The following is a 13,901-nucleotide window of genomic DNA, read 5'->3' as shown; positions in this document are numbered from 1 at the left end:
AACCTAATATTCCTTTTCTCTAATTATTTTTTTAAAAGAAACTTCATACATGAATTCTATCAAGTTAGATCAACAAAATTTAAGAGTGGGTGGTGAAAGAGTTGGAGGTAGCTTTAATTGCACAAGAATTAACATTTCTCAAGGATAGAATTCAAATAAAAAAGTTCAAATAAACCTATCTATCAACTTCAACTTTTTTAATTCAAGGATGCTTTAGCTCTTCTAAAAGTTAAAACTAGCCAAAAGATTCCTTTGCACATTAGAATACTTTAAAACAATTGCTTTTAACGTGGATGTGCACAATAATATAACTTTTTAACGTGGATATGCATAATCATAATGATAATTATTATTACTTAACAATTACCATTCTCACTCACATAAAAATTATTAATAACCCACTCCTCAAGAACAAATGAAAGTCAATCTTTTGTTTACATCGAACACACTTTTATATCATATCATGCTAGAGATGATCATGTCTATTGTAACCTTAATGAAATGATTGTGTTTGTTGCGATTTTCATTTTCCTCAAACTTCGGTATGCTTTTGCTATGAAACATTGTGCTCGAGTAGAGAAAAATGAAGATTGACATAGATGTGCCCATCAAATTAGGTCTTTAATAGACACGACCATCCCTAATGCAATACTACATAAATAGTGGTGGTGTGTTTTAACGTAAATAGAAAGGTAGATTTCATTGATTTGTACGGGGTGGACCATTAATCATTTAAACCGAAATTTATCAAACATCATTTAACTTCTTTTCATAAACAATTATCTTAGAAGCACAATTGTCAACAATTATTTTAAAAGCTACAATTCTGAACGAGATCTGAATGTGGTATTAATTCAAATTTTGTCTGATATGACTTGTGTCTTTTGTAAAACTATTGAAAAATATATACAAATATAACAAAATATGTGTCTATTAATTGATAGACAAAGATAATAGTATCAACATCTATCAATAATAGACGATAGTAGTCTATCAGTCTTATCAATATGATCTGTTAGTAATATTTTCTATACTTATAAATATTTTAGTCTATTTTACTATGTTTAAAAACAACTCTAAAAAATATATGGAAAATCTACCCGAAAAAGTTGCTTCTTCAACTCAACTTTCCAAGTTAGCCACACCTACGATATCATAGAAACCAAATAGAGAAAATGTTAGGTCTTCCAAAAAGTGCTCGAGTGTTGCTACACCTATTTTCGCCTAGTCTATTTAGTTATCTAATTAAAATTTACCACAAGCCAAACAAATTATTTTTTTAACATGTGATAAATGATTGAGCTACGTGGAGATAGATGTAGCCAATGGTACACCTAATATCATTACAATTTTTAAAATTATTTTTGTCTTGATGCAAGTTTTGAAAATAATATTCTTATGATTTAGTTTGCACAAATATATCTAAGAGGTTGTTATATTTTGTAAATATTTTGGTTCATTTTGTTATATATATATACTGTCCCTAAAATTAGTAACTTGTCTTTATATAACAATAATTTAAACATTATTACTAAATATATACTTCACAAATAATTATAAGCATTTATTGTTGATAGAATCTTAATTTTTTCTACATTTTGTAAATATTTTCAACTGTTTTGTCATTTACAATAACTTCTCTTAATCTATCACGACTTATCATAGACAGACTGATATTTTGTAAATATTTTAGTTTATTTTGCTATATTTGAAAATAACCCAAAAACAACAATTTATTGTTAACCTAATATCGAGTGAATAACTACAACATTTATAAATATAGTATAATACCAAACATATTTGAAAGAATCTACTACCAAATACATGATTGAATACATAAAATATAACTAGGGTTTTGTTGAATCATATGTGACACAAATTTTTTGTTTTGAGATTGTGTGATGAAACCTTTAAAGTTCAGATAAAAACAGGCAATAGAATACAACACTGCCCTCTAAAAAAAAAAAGATGAAGATGAAGTATTAAAAAGAAAATGAAGTAAAGAAATGAGAATAAAGTGTTACGGGGAGAATCACATTAGATAGGATTGACCTTTGGAGTGTAGAAAGAACAATTTGTCAAAACATTTTAATTAAATTCCCTCCTTTCATACTAAAGCATATATATATATATTATGTAAAGTTACATTATTATTTATTGAATCTAAAAAATATATAGCATATTATATTTATCTTAAGGTAGGGGTTAGAAGCTACACCACTTTAATTAATTTTAATTCTCAACGAATACAATTAAACTAAATTCAAGTCTGTCATTTCTGTTTGTTTTTTGTTCTCTTCTGCTTAATTTGTATATGAATGTTAAAACTACATGATTATTTCACCTTCAATTCATACATTTATCAAAGTTTAAATGGTTCAAAATGTATAAACAAACCTACACATTTCTTTGTAAATTCTAATAAAATAATAAATGCCCTCCAAAATTATAGGTTACTGAACAGTAAACTAAAATGTTTGAAACGTTACAAGGAATATGATAGGGTTCTCTTCCAGTAGCAAGATATCTACACCGTGTAGAACAATTTTAAAAGAAAAAAGTCCACAAGTCTACAATGGAAAATTCAAAAATACCCCGTGATTAATTGTCATTCAGCGCGTGTAATATATTTGAAATTTGACTATTCTTTCCTATACGATCGTTTAGATTTTGCTATTTTTGTACACGATCGTTTACATTTGGCAATCCAATGTTCCAACGATTTTTTTCACGATATTTTATATTTGGCATACGATCTTGAGTCAAATAACAATTTGAAAAAGAATATTAAAAAGTTATTGAAAATTGAAAAATACGATCAAAAGGAAAAACAAAAAATTATAAAAGAAAAGAAAAAGACGATGAAAATGAAAAAAAAAATTGCAGAAGAAACAATGGAAAGAAAAAATAGCATAGAAAAGGAAAAGAAAAAATATAGTAGAAGAGAAGAAATTATAATAATCAAACTTGAATTTTTTTCTTTTAAAATGGGAAAGTCCATCAACTTTTTCAGTTTGTGACCATGACGTAAATATTTTGTTCGTTTGTTCTATTTATGAAAGCTAACCAAGTAATTATGTTTATTGTGATCTTTATATAATTCATTTGGTTTTAATTTTTCTCCTAACTTTCTAAAATAACTTGGTCTGCCCAACCCATATTATAAAGATTGGGAGACATTATCAATCATTCCAACTCGATTTCACTCCTAGTTATAACGGGAATGACTTAGGTTTTTCTTTTTCACAAATTTGAAAGATCTTTAGGAATTTTTAAAATTGAAAAACATTAAACACAAAGTTATAACGGTGAGAAACGTTATTTTTTAGGGTAACTATTTTAAACGAAAAAATTGTTAAAATTACTTCCAAGTATAACAAAGTTTTACTATCTATATGTGATGGACAATGACAAATGTTTGTCCATAATAATAAATGATTGTAGTCTATCAATATCTATTGTTGTTTATCATTAATTAATAACCGTAACAATTTGATATATTTATAAATATTAGTTTAGTTTGTTATTTTTTAAAACAACTTTAAATTATACAAACGTTTAACCTACTTTTAATTTTTCTTGTTTATGTTTTTTTCTTTCCTTATAATGAATAATTTTCTTTTCCTATCATTTTCATTTTAACACTATCATTTGAATTCTAAGCAAATACTAAAAAACAGTTATTCAAATTTAAGTAAAATTTCAAAACATACAAATGTAGGAAGAAAAAGAGTAGCGTTGGTCTCAACTGTCTTTGAAAAATAACAACTTAATACCTAGAGTTTTTAGGATAACAATTTAACTTTTATACTTTCAAATTTGTAGAATTTGTAACGATGATTGAATATAATTTTTTTTTTTAATTTATAAACCATAAAGATTAATATATAGTTAACAAATAATTAAGGGTAGAGGTAGTTAAATTAGTGATGCATGCAAATATGTGTTGTTTAAGGCATAGGCATTATAATGTTACGTTTGTCCTTTTGCATGAGAATGTGAGAGAGTAGTTTAGTTATAAGTTATAGCACCTTTGATAAATCCAACAAATGGTAAAATCATAAAATATAAAGAGACATTAAAAGACAGAAGAGAAGAAAAGAAAGGGTAATAGAAAAGAAATTAGGTAAAGGGAGTAATAATAAAAGAAAGAAGGAAAGAAAGAAAGAAAAGAAATGTATATATATATAATCCACTACCAGTAGCACTACGAGTGTACCACAAAGAGAGTTATATATGTGAAGGTATTTATATAAAGGCATGCTGTGAAGGGTATGGATGGATATGTGTGAGGTAGCAGAAGTTGTAAACAATAATGAAGATGGTTTACAACCTCCCTCAAAGGCTTCCAATATTCTTTACATTATTATTGGAAATTATATATATACACATATATGATGTAGTGATTGTTGGGAGCCCAACAGGGAGGCTGAAAAGCTTCCTCAATATCCACACACACACACACCTGCATGCTGTGGTTTTCTTTATGTACTTTTCTTATCTTCTATTCTATATATCTTTGTGTTGTTATATTCTATTCTATATATGTGTGTGTGTGTGTATATATATATATATGTATGTATATATCTAGCTAGCTTTGTGTTACTTCTCTAAGGCCTGCTTTATTTTTCTATTTTAAGGCCTTCAAAGTGTTCAAGTTCGTTGCTGATTGTATTGTATGCTATGTGGGCATGCAATTCCAATTATGCTTTTCTCTTGTATGCATCTGAATTATTTAGTATTCTTTTTATCAAATTAAATTTTTCATTATATATATATATCTTTTGATTACACATTTACCAATTTCGTTTCCTATATATATTGAATTAACAATTTTAATTACGTATCCTACCTCAATATCAATCAATATCATTGTGATTAACCGTAAGTTGACTAATATAGGAGTGGGATGTTATCAATTTCCTTATTAGATTGTTTATCAAAGATATGACAACATGGTGGGAATGAGATAGAGGACTGATCAGACATTGACAAGGTGATCGGATTTGCGAAACACAATATATTTTGTTAAGATTTTAACTAATTCATAATATCTATTTTATTAAGATTTCGAAAATATATAGTTTTAATAAGATTTACAAAAGATGTATTTCTAATCAGTTTTTCAAATAGGTTTGTTTAATTTATTTCTTTTTTATTATTTAAAATTTGTATTAAACTAATTATAATTATTTCTAATAAATTTTTATTCACGGGCTCTCCCAAATATGAAAAAATTAGTTTGATAAATTAGGATCATACCATACTACTTTTAGATTTGCAAAAATGATAAAATTAAAGCCTAGCCCACGTTTGAAAATTGCAAAATTACAAACCCACCCTTTAAACATTTTACGTGTCTTCTTTCTTCCCTTCACATTTCCACGTTTCTTCTTCCCCCAAAATTTTAGAGTCGTTTCACATTCGTCTTCCCCAATAGTTCACCATTGAACTACCAAAATATCGAACTTCAGACGAAGACCAAACTTCAACCTCACATCATTAAGGAACTTCAATTTTCGAACATTGTTGATAACACTATTTGTCATTCATTATTCATCTTCAGAATATTTTCTATTTCATGCCATGGATGATACATACTTCAATTGAAAAGGCAACGTATTTCATAAACTTCTATACTATTAAACCATTGTTTGATTTCTTTGTCTAATATTTTATATTGTTGTAATTGAATACAAAGAACTTGTTAAAATTAATATTTTATACATTGTTATTAAATACAAACAAAACAAAGGAAAGATTGAAAAAGTTAAAACAACAAAGAGAAAAATAAATTTTGAAAGGGAGAAGGTTGAAAAAGTAGAAAAAGACAAATAAAGAAGAAATGATCATCGTCCAAGAAAGAAGTAATTATTGTACTTGGCACTTTTGTATCTTTGATAATTATTGTACCTTGCACATAAAATATGTTTGAGACACCACTATGCAGTGTTGATACACTTGTTTTGTTTCACTAATGTACTAAGCATACACTTGTTTTTTTTACTCTCTAATACTTCACCGATAACATCATTAGTTTGATACACTTTCTAAACTTTGTTGATACACTCAATCAATTATATACACTTGATACACTAAGCATGATACACTAAGCATGATACACTTGTTATGGTTTGCTAATACACTTGATAGATTTAATACACTTGATAAGTTTGATACACTTGAAGTATTATTGGTACACTCGACAGATTTAATACACTTAATGTATTGTTAAGTGTTGCTGGTACACTTTCTATGTTTACTAATATACTTGATTGATTAAATACACTTGAAGTCTTGTTGATACACTTAATATACTTCATTTATGAGACTCGTGCCTAATAGAAGAGTTATTTTGGTAATGAGCTAAGTGTTTTTTAGAGGATCTTGAAGAAAGAAGGTTGATCTCGAAGCAGTAGCAGACCATGATGAAAAACAAAAGGGTTTTAAGGAAGGATCGCAGGCAGTCACGTGGAATCCCAGGCAAGATTGAAAACAAAAGCGTGATCTTGGGGCCATCTTAGCGCTTGTTCGATCAAAATGAAGAACAAAATGCTTAAGAAGTGTAATCTCGAGCAATCTTGATGCTTGTTTGGTTGAGATTAGATGAAGAGAAAGGAAATTAAAAGGATCTCGGGCAATCTTGGACACAACTTCGGTCGAGATTGAAGGTAAAAAGAAAATTCTGAAGGATCTCAGGACTATTTGGATGCTTTACTGATATAAGAAAAAATTGAAGGTAAAAAGGGTTTAATTAGTGAAATTGGGGTGATGTAGGACCCATTACAACTGAAATCACTAAAAAGTTAAGTGTTCAATGAGTTAGATTTCAGGTGTAAAGGCATGCAAAGACTTAAATTTTGACAAGTAAGAGGTGTAAACATAGAATTAAGAGGTGAAAGAAGAATAAGTAATATGAGTTTAGGTGTCACAAAATGGTAATGTAGAGAGTTCTATCAAAGGGGAAGATTAGGAGTGTAAAGTTCATAAAATTGTTCATATCTTTTAGAGATTCTCAAAGAATTTAGTTAAAGTATTAAGTTGTTGAAGGAAAGAAGGGTTTACGCTAAGAGTGGGAACTTCGAGGACTGTGAGTGATTTTAATAAAAGAAATATTTTGAAAATTTTCTTTCTAAATCTGGTGTTGTACTTATTATTGTTGATGTTGATGTTATTTATTTGAAAAGAAAGTTTGTTGATTAATGATTGTGATGTTTGTATGTGAGCAAACTATTAAGCTTATTTTTATTGGAGAGTTAACTATTATGTGGTGTATACGTAATGAATAAAGACATTTGAGTTTGAATCTTCAATTCTTCATAGCTTCAGTACTTCAGAGCTTCTATTCTTTCTTCAACCCAATATTGAGCATGTCTCTATAGAGAATTTTCATGGGCTTTAGGTGGACTTGGACCCACTTGCTTGATGGGCTTGGGCTTGGACCCATTTGTCTATTGGGTTTGAGTCCATCTGTTTGTTGGACTTAACTTAGGCACATCCGCTTGTTGAGCTTAGACTTGGACTTGGACCCATTTCCCTTATTGGGCTTGGACATGGACCCATTTTCTTGTTGGGCTTGACCCATATGCTTGTTGGGCTTGGACTAATCTGTTTGTTAAAATTGAATTGGGTTGGGTTGAGTAAACTTAATTATACAAACTCAATCAAAAATATAATTATCATAATATTTGTTGTGATGATGTGGCATAATTTAATTGGTCAAAATTTATTGACCCCGAGGTTATTACCAAAGAAAAAATGTGAGTAGTAAAAAAAATGCAACATTTTGAAACTTAAGATTAAATTAAGTCTTAGATAACAAATTAAATTTAAAGAGGTAAGTTTTGAAACTTAGTGATCAAATTAAACCTAAACTAGATTGAGACTAAAATGTAACCTTTCAAAACTTATAACCAACTAAAAATTAGACTCAACAGAAAATATATCTTTTCTTTTTCATCTCACTTATACCTATTCCTAATTGGACCATTTTTTATTTTCAATTTTAAAAAATTCAAGTTGGTTGGTTTCAATTGAAATAGGATCATTTCAACCATTAAACTCGTAATTTAACATTTTAATAATATAACTAACATAAATATTAATTTACATAGACATCATTTCAATTTGTTAGAGGAAAATTGGAAAAGAGAAAAGAAAAGAAAAAAAACCTTACACAACAGAAATTATAAAAAAAAAATAGAAAATTTAACAAAATACCTCAAGTATGAATTTTGTTTGTTTAGTGATCTTTTTCTTAAATGTAAATAGTTTGTTTAAATAATTCTAAAAATGAAATTGAAGAAAAGGGTCAAAAGAAGACCATTCGTGCAAATAAAATCATGGCTAAATTATAAAAGTCTCTACTTTTTTTAAAAACTTTTGAAAATTGTTATAAAAAAATATCTTTACTAATAATTTTGGATAGAAACCGTCAAAGTTTAGTTTCAAAAATACCTCTAAACTATTAAAAAGTTTCGTAAGTACTCTTAAATTTTTTTAAAAAGAATTAATTAATACTTTAATTAATCCAGTTTTACACCAAATTTCTTAACCCAAAAATAAAAACTAAGGGTGCATTTGAGGTAGGGAAAGAGTTTGGAGAAAAAATGATTATGATAATCTTATGATTATAATAACCTTAGTGTTATTTATGATTATTATTGGTAGTATTATGGTAATATGTGTTTGGTGGAAGAATTATTGTTGTAGTATTATGATAATATGCATTTGTGTGAAGAGTTATGATTGTAGTGCTATTATAACATGTGTTTAGGGGAAAAGTCATTAGTGTAGTATTATAATAAGATGAAGTAGGAAAAAATTTGTAGGGTTATGAAAAGATGAAGTAGAGAAATTTGTAGGATTATTTAACTCTAATTCCCAATTTTGCGAACTCTTATTTTCATGTTTTTAATGAGTTTGATATTAATTGGAGAGGTGAATCAATACTTTCATTACATGGTAGAAAAAGCCACTAATATAAATAATAAGCATGTTTACTCATTTAAAAGTAATAAAATATTTATTTACTAATTAAATTTATATTTTGAATTTTCATTTTTATAACTTTTCATAAACATCTATTCAAATCAAAATTTCTATAAAACTAAGACTAATATTGATATTATAAACCTTCCTTAAAACATAAAATTCATCAAAACCTCACGAAATTGCAAAATAACAATCTAAAACCATAATTAATCTTGATGTTAATTACAAAATAACTGATTTTAAGTTAAAATTTTAGTCAGTGAAAACATGGATGTAAATTGGATGATTGAGAATATCTTTTAATTTCTTTTTAAGCCTCAATGGTATTTATGAAGCTTTTTAATAGTTCAAGTGTTTTTCTTTTTTTTTTTTTCTTTTTTAATTTACCCTAAAATCATTGAAGAAGATGACAGGCTGGGAACAGTAAAGAACGGTGCGCTTAATTGGAACACTACCGGCGTAATAAGAAGATGACCGGCTCGCCGTCCAACGGTAACATTATTGACGGCAGAATGATATAGGGAACAAGAAGATGACCGGTTCGGCGTTAAACGGTAAGAATATTAACAGCAGAATTTTAAAGATCACAGGAAGATGACCGGCTCGCCGTTAAATGGTAAGAGTGTTTCGGCAGCATTTTAAAGCTCATAAGGAGTTGACTGGGAATTTTGAAAAATAAAAGGAAGATCGGGGCATGAACAACGGTAAAGTTCCAAAACCATAAAGAAGTCAGATCACTCCTGTTTTCTCTGTTCTTCTCATTCCCTCTACAATTGCTCAAAACTTGCTAAGCCATTGGAGTTTCCTTCGTTTTGCATTGTTGAGAAGAGCGATGGGGAGAGGAATATTAAGTCTTAAGCTCATTCCCAATCCCAAAAGTCGAAGAACAACCTTTCTTAAGAGGAAGAAAAGTCTGATTAAGAAGGCCTACGAGCTTTCCACCCTTTGCGATGTTCAAACTTGCCTTTTCATTGCTTCTGACTGTGACCCCTCCACTCACTTCGAAACTTGGCCTCCCAATCATCACCAAATCCACCAGATGATCCGTTCTTATAAATCCCACTCTTTCACCAAACCCAACTCCTCTTATGATCTTAACCGCTTCTTCTCTGATCGCAAGAACAAAATCCTAACTAACACATCTAAACTTCTCCACAATGTTGTGGATCACCAATCCGAACATCAATTGATGGAGTTGTTGGATGCTTTGGATTCCAAGATTAGAGTTGCAAACGACATGATTGAGTTCATGGAGGCCGATTATGATCACTTGATTGACCAAGCAATTGGCATGGATACACCTCCTTCCCAAACAGAGGATGAGGAAACCACTCAATTTAACGTTTCAGACCTTTTTAATGAGCCAGATGAGTTTGAAGAATACAACGTCGAGGGTTTCCAATCTCTGCTTGAGGACAAGTTTCTGGAAACTCTGGTTCAGAACAATCCCATTCCAGACTTTGATTTTGATTTTGATTACTAATTAATTCATTACGTAGTTTCTTCATGAGAGTTTTCTCGCTCTCTCTCTTCTTCTATCAGTAAATGTATTGACTTTGCATAATGAAAAGCAAGTTTTAGTTTTCTATCTAACAGAGTCTCTATTATACAGATTTTGATACCTCGTTAGTTACTTATTTACCTTTTAACAACATTCCTATCAAATAGATCAGCATAGAATATTTTAAACCACTTCAAATATCCTAAATTCCTTCAGTTTTCCTTTGTTTTCAATTATTAGTTGTTCAGTAAACTGTAAGAAGATATGCATTGGTCAACCAATTCATCTATCTAAAGATGTATTCATGTTCATAAGAGATATCAAGTATTGCACAATTAGAACACTTGAAACTATGTTCCAAAAAAAAAATTCACACTAAAAAAATAAAAATAAAATAAAATAAAAATCATTCTTGATGCTAGGTAATGTTTAAGGTTTTTTAGTAGTACATATAGGTACATATAGTGAGATCACGTTGAACACAAATCGGTTCTTACACATTTCCTTTGTGCATCCAAAACTTTCAAGGTCCAATTAATTGTTATTATTTGAACCCGAACTCCAATGTCAAAAAATAGAATAAACTTTAGCACAAGAAAATACTAAAAATGAACTTGACAAAGAAAGCATACGTAGATCTTTCAAGCTCAAAAGTGTGTTTGTGAAATCTTGAAAGAAAAGACATGTCATCTTTTATTCTAAACCCCAAGAAAAGAGAATTAAGATAAATTATTTAATTTTATTAAGAATCTGATCTCAAAAAAACTATAACAATGGATAGTGCATGCTACACTAAATTTAAATCAAAAGGTCTAAATTAAATTATAATGGAAGGAAACTGTGTCATGCATCTTGTTAAAGCAATAGAAACATGTAGAGTGTTTGGATAACCTAATAACAAAATTTTTGTAACAGAACTAATTAATGTTCGCTCTAGATTAAGATGTTGTTTTCCTGATCGATACTTCTCGTTGTTTCAGTTTCTACAGTCTCTCGTGTTCACTATAAGTGAGGCAAAGGCTTTCCTGAAGGTGGCTACTGGCATCTGCTGATCCTGAATTCATATTCCTCATTATGCCAGACACAATGACTCAAATCAATAGGCTGTGATTTGGAAAATCCAGCAGCTTTCATCTGCAAAACCATCCACGGAGTTTGAGGCAATTCGTTATTGGCTTTAGTGTCCAGTCATGGGCTAGGTATGTAGCAAACTCTTGATTCTCTCTAAAGTGCTCTACTGCCATAATAAACACTAAGAACTAAGTTATTCAGTTGTCATGTTAGCTAAGTGACGACAATGACAACAATGTTGATCACTCAACACAATTTGATGGCAAACAGCACAAGAGATAAATTTTGCTTTGTGTGTCAGTCATTGCATGTTCATAGGGTGTTTTCATTGTTCTGAATTCTGATTGTTGGTTGTGGACTAAAAATAATAACCCCAAATGCAATAATAACTAGCTTTTCAATATGTCTAAACAAAGAGCTTTCCCCTCCTATTCATGGTTAGGTTGAAGCTCAATCAGCTTCTTCCCAGCGTTCTTTCAATTTCACTATCATAATTTTCTAATTGCCACAAGTACCCACATACGCTGCAACACACCTAGAAGATCAATCATGCATTCGTATTAATAGGTAATATGATTTTATCTCTTGATCATAAATCACATAGACAAGCCAACTACTCCACAAATGTTATATTATTAGGTATGTTTGATGACATCGTTTAGTATGAGAAAATGTAGCTTTTTACCAACCCCTATATGGTCAATCCAAGAATTACAGAATTCCATGTAACCCCTCTCCCCTCTAAACTATGTCATGATAACATATTGGCAACTTTCAACCCATCCACGCTTTATCTAACATGCCTATATGAGGATTGTACATACCTAGAATGACTGAGTTAGAAAATTCTTCTTATATAAGAATCAATAAATTTCCCCTACTCAAGAGTAGCCAACCAAGCACAAAAAGATACTACACTTACTAATAGGTAATATGGTCTCATCCGGCCGGCTTTAGGCCATTTTATACGTATCTCTTGGAAAAAGTGTTAAGTCTCGAAAGAATGAGTAGGTTCAAGCATAACCTCGTCCAGAAAACAATAAATTTTCAAGGCATGGAACTAAACAAGGCTTTGGTATTTTCAACCGAGTCACGTCTTAATTACCTAAAGATCATAGAGCTCCAAGATATTTGGTATAGAAAGTGAGCTTCATCAAATACTCACCCCTCCTCCATATAATTATATCTCCTTATTCTTTAAGACAGATGAAGAAAGAAATAAAGGTTAAGACAAGAATCAATTACGACTTTTGAAGCCAAATTATGAATCAGTTTCCCCACATTAACAATTAGTAGAGTTGTACAAGCATTTCATATCAAGCACTACCTACTACGACCTCATCCACCACAACTCCACTTTTATGTATTCCAACCAAATCTTTGTTTGGCATTTCATCAAACAGTTATTATGGCCATTGATGCCAAACAAAACAACCATTGAATTCTAAGAAATAAACTTCTTTCTGCCTAGCATATTTGAATATATAATCACTGCCTGTCATCAAATCCAACACAGAACATTAATCAAACATCAAGTGAATCAAAATTCAACTTCTAAACATGATTGTGCACTTGTTTTCCTTCCCATTATGACAATCGATTAAAATAAAGCCCGTGCGTGTGATTGATTAGGAGCCGTATGCTGGAGTAGCATAAAATTTGCAAAGATTCAAAGCAAAAGAAAGTAGGTTGAATTGAAAGAAATTAATGTAAATGTTACCTTAAAACAAATGCAGTTCTACTCTGTTTGCGAAAATGATATCCATCCTAACCAAGTAGCAGTGGTGTGTTCACTTCCCTTCCTTTTAAAATTTAAATTTTGAAAATGTTAAGCATCTTACCTATTTTTGTTCTTTTTCTTAAGCATCTTACAAAAAATTAAAACTCATTTTCCCTCTAAATTTCTTTTCTTGTTTTCTACTTTTTAAAAATAAAAATTAACTAAAAAAATAGATTTTAAAATTTTATTTTTACTTTATAAATTTAGGGTGAATTTCAATTATTATCTTTTTATCGTAAAAGGAAATAAGCTTTATTTTCAAAAAGTAAAAAACAAAAAACAAAATGGTTACAAAACGATGTCTTAATAATTCAATATATTGGACAATTTTTTTAACAAAATGTCATTCTTCATCTATCTGTGTTCATCATTGCTTATCATTTATAGACATCCACACTTTGATATATTCATAAATATTTTAGTTTATTTTATTGCATTTAAAACGAATAATTACATATATTCTAATTCATGAGTACATGCATACTCCCTATTTCAAAATTTAATTTATACATTTATATATTCTCCGACCTAAAAATGGTAAAAATTGCCTACATA

At 29.5% G+C, this 13,901-nt stretch overlaps 1 protein-coding gene and 1 long non-coding RNA gene across 2 annotated transcripts; one reads left to right on the top strand and one right to left on the bottom strand.

Annotated features, from left to right (window-relative positions):
* The first annotated feature begins 9,267 nt into the window (after nucleotides 1-9,267).
* On the top strand, nucleotides 9,268-10,587 carry LOC101210693 (agamous-like MADS-box protein AGL82). Its single transcript, XM_004145602.3, has one exon. It carries the CDS (start codon nucleotides 9,827-9,829, stop codon nucleotides 10,475-10,477), a length of 651 nt encoding a protein of 216 aa, XP_004145650.1. The 5' UTR covers nucleotides 9,268-9,826; the 3' UTR covers nucleotides 10,478-10,587.
* Nucleotides 10,588-11,214: 627 nt separating this feature from the next.
* Nucleotides 11,215-13,448, bottom strand: LOC116402516. Its single transcript, XR_004214923.1, has 2 exons — nucleotides 13,287-13,448; nucleotides 11,215-11,732 (listed from the first exon to the last, which is right to left on the bottom strand). It is a non-coding gene; the product is annotated as an uncharacterized LOC116402516 (long non-coding RNA).
* Between the last annotated feature and the right edge of the window lie 453 nt (nucleotides 13,449-13,901).

The sequence above is a fragment of the Cucumis sativus genome, chromosome 3, assembly GCF_000004075.3.
Source record: "Cucumis sativus cultivar 9930 chromosome 3, Cucumber_9930_V3, whole genome shotgun sequence".
NCBI lineage: Eukaryota > Viridiplantae > Streptophyta > Magnoliopsida > Cucurbitales > Cucurbitaceae > Cucumis > Cucumis sativus.
Note: the sequence above shows the minus strand (reverse complement) of the source record. Positions and strands in the feature narration are given on the sequence as shown.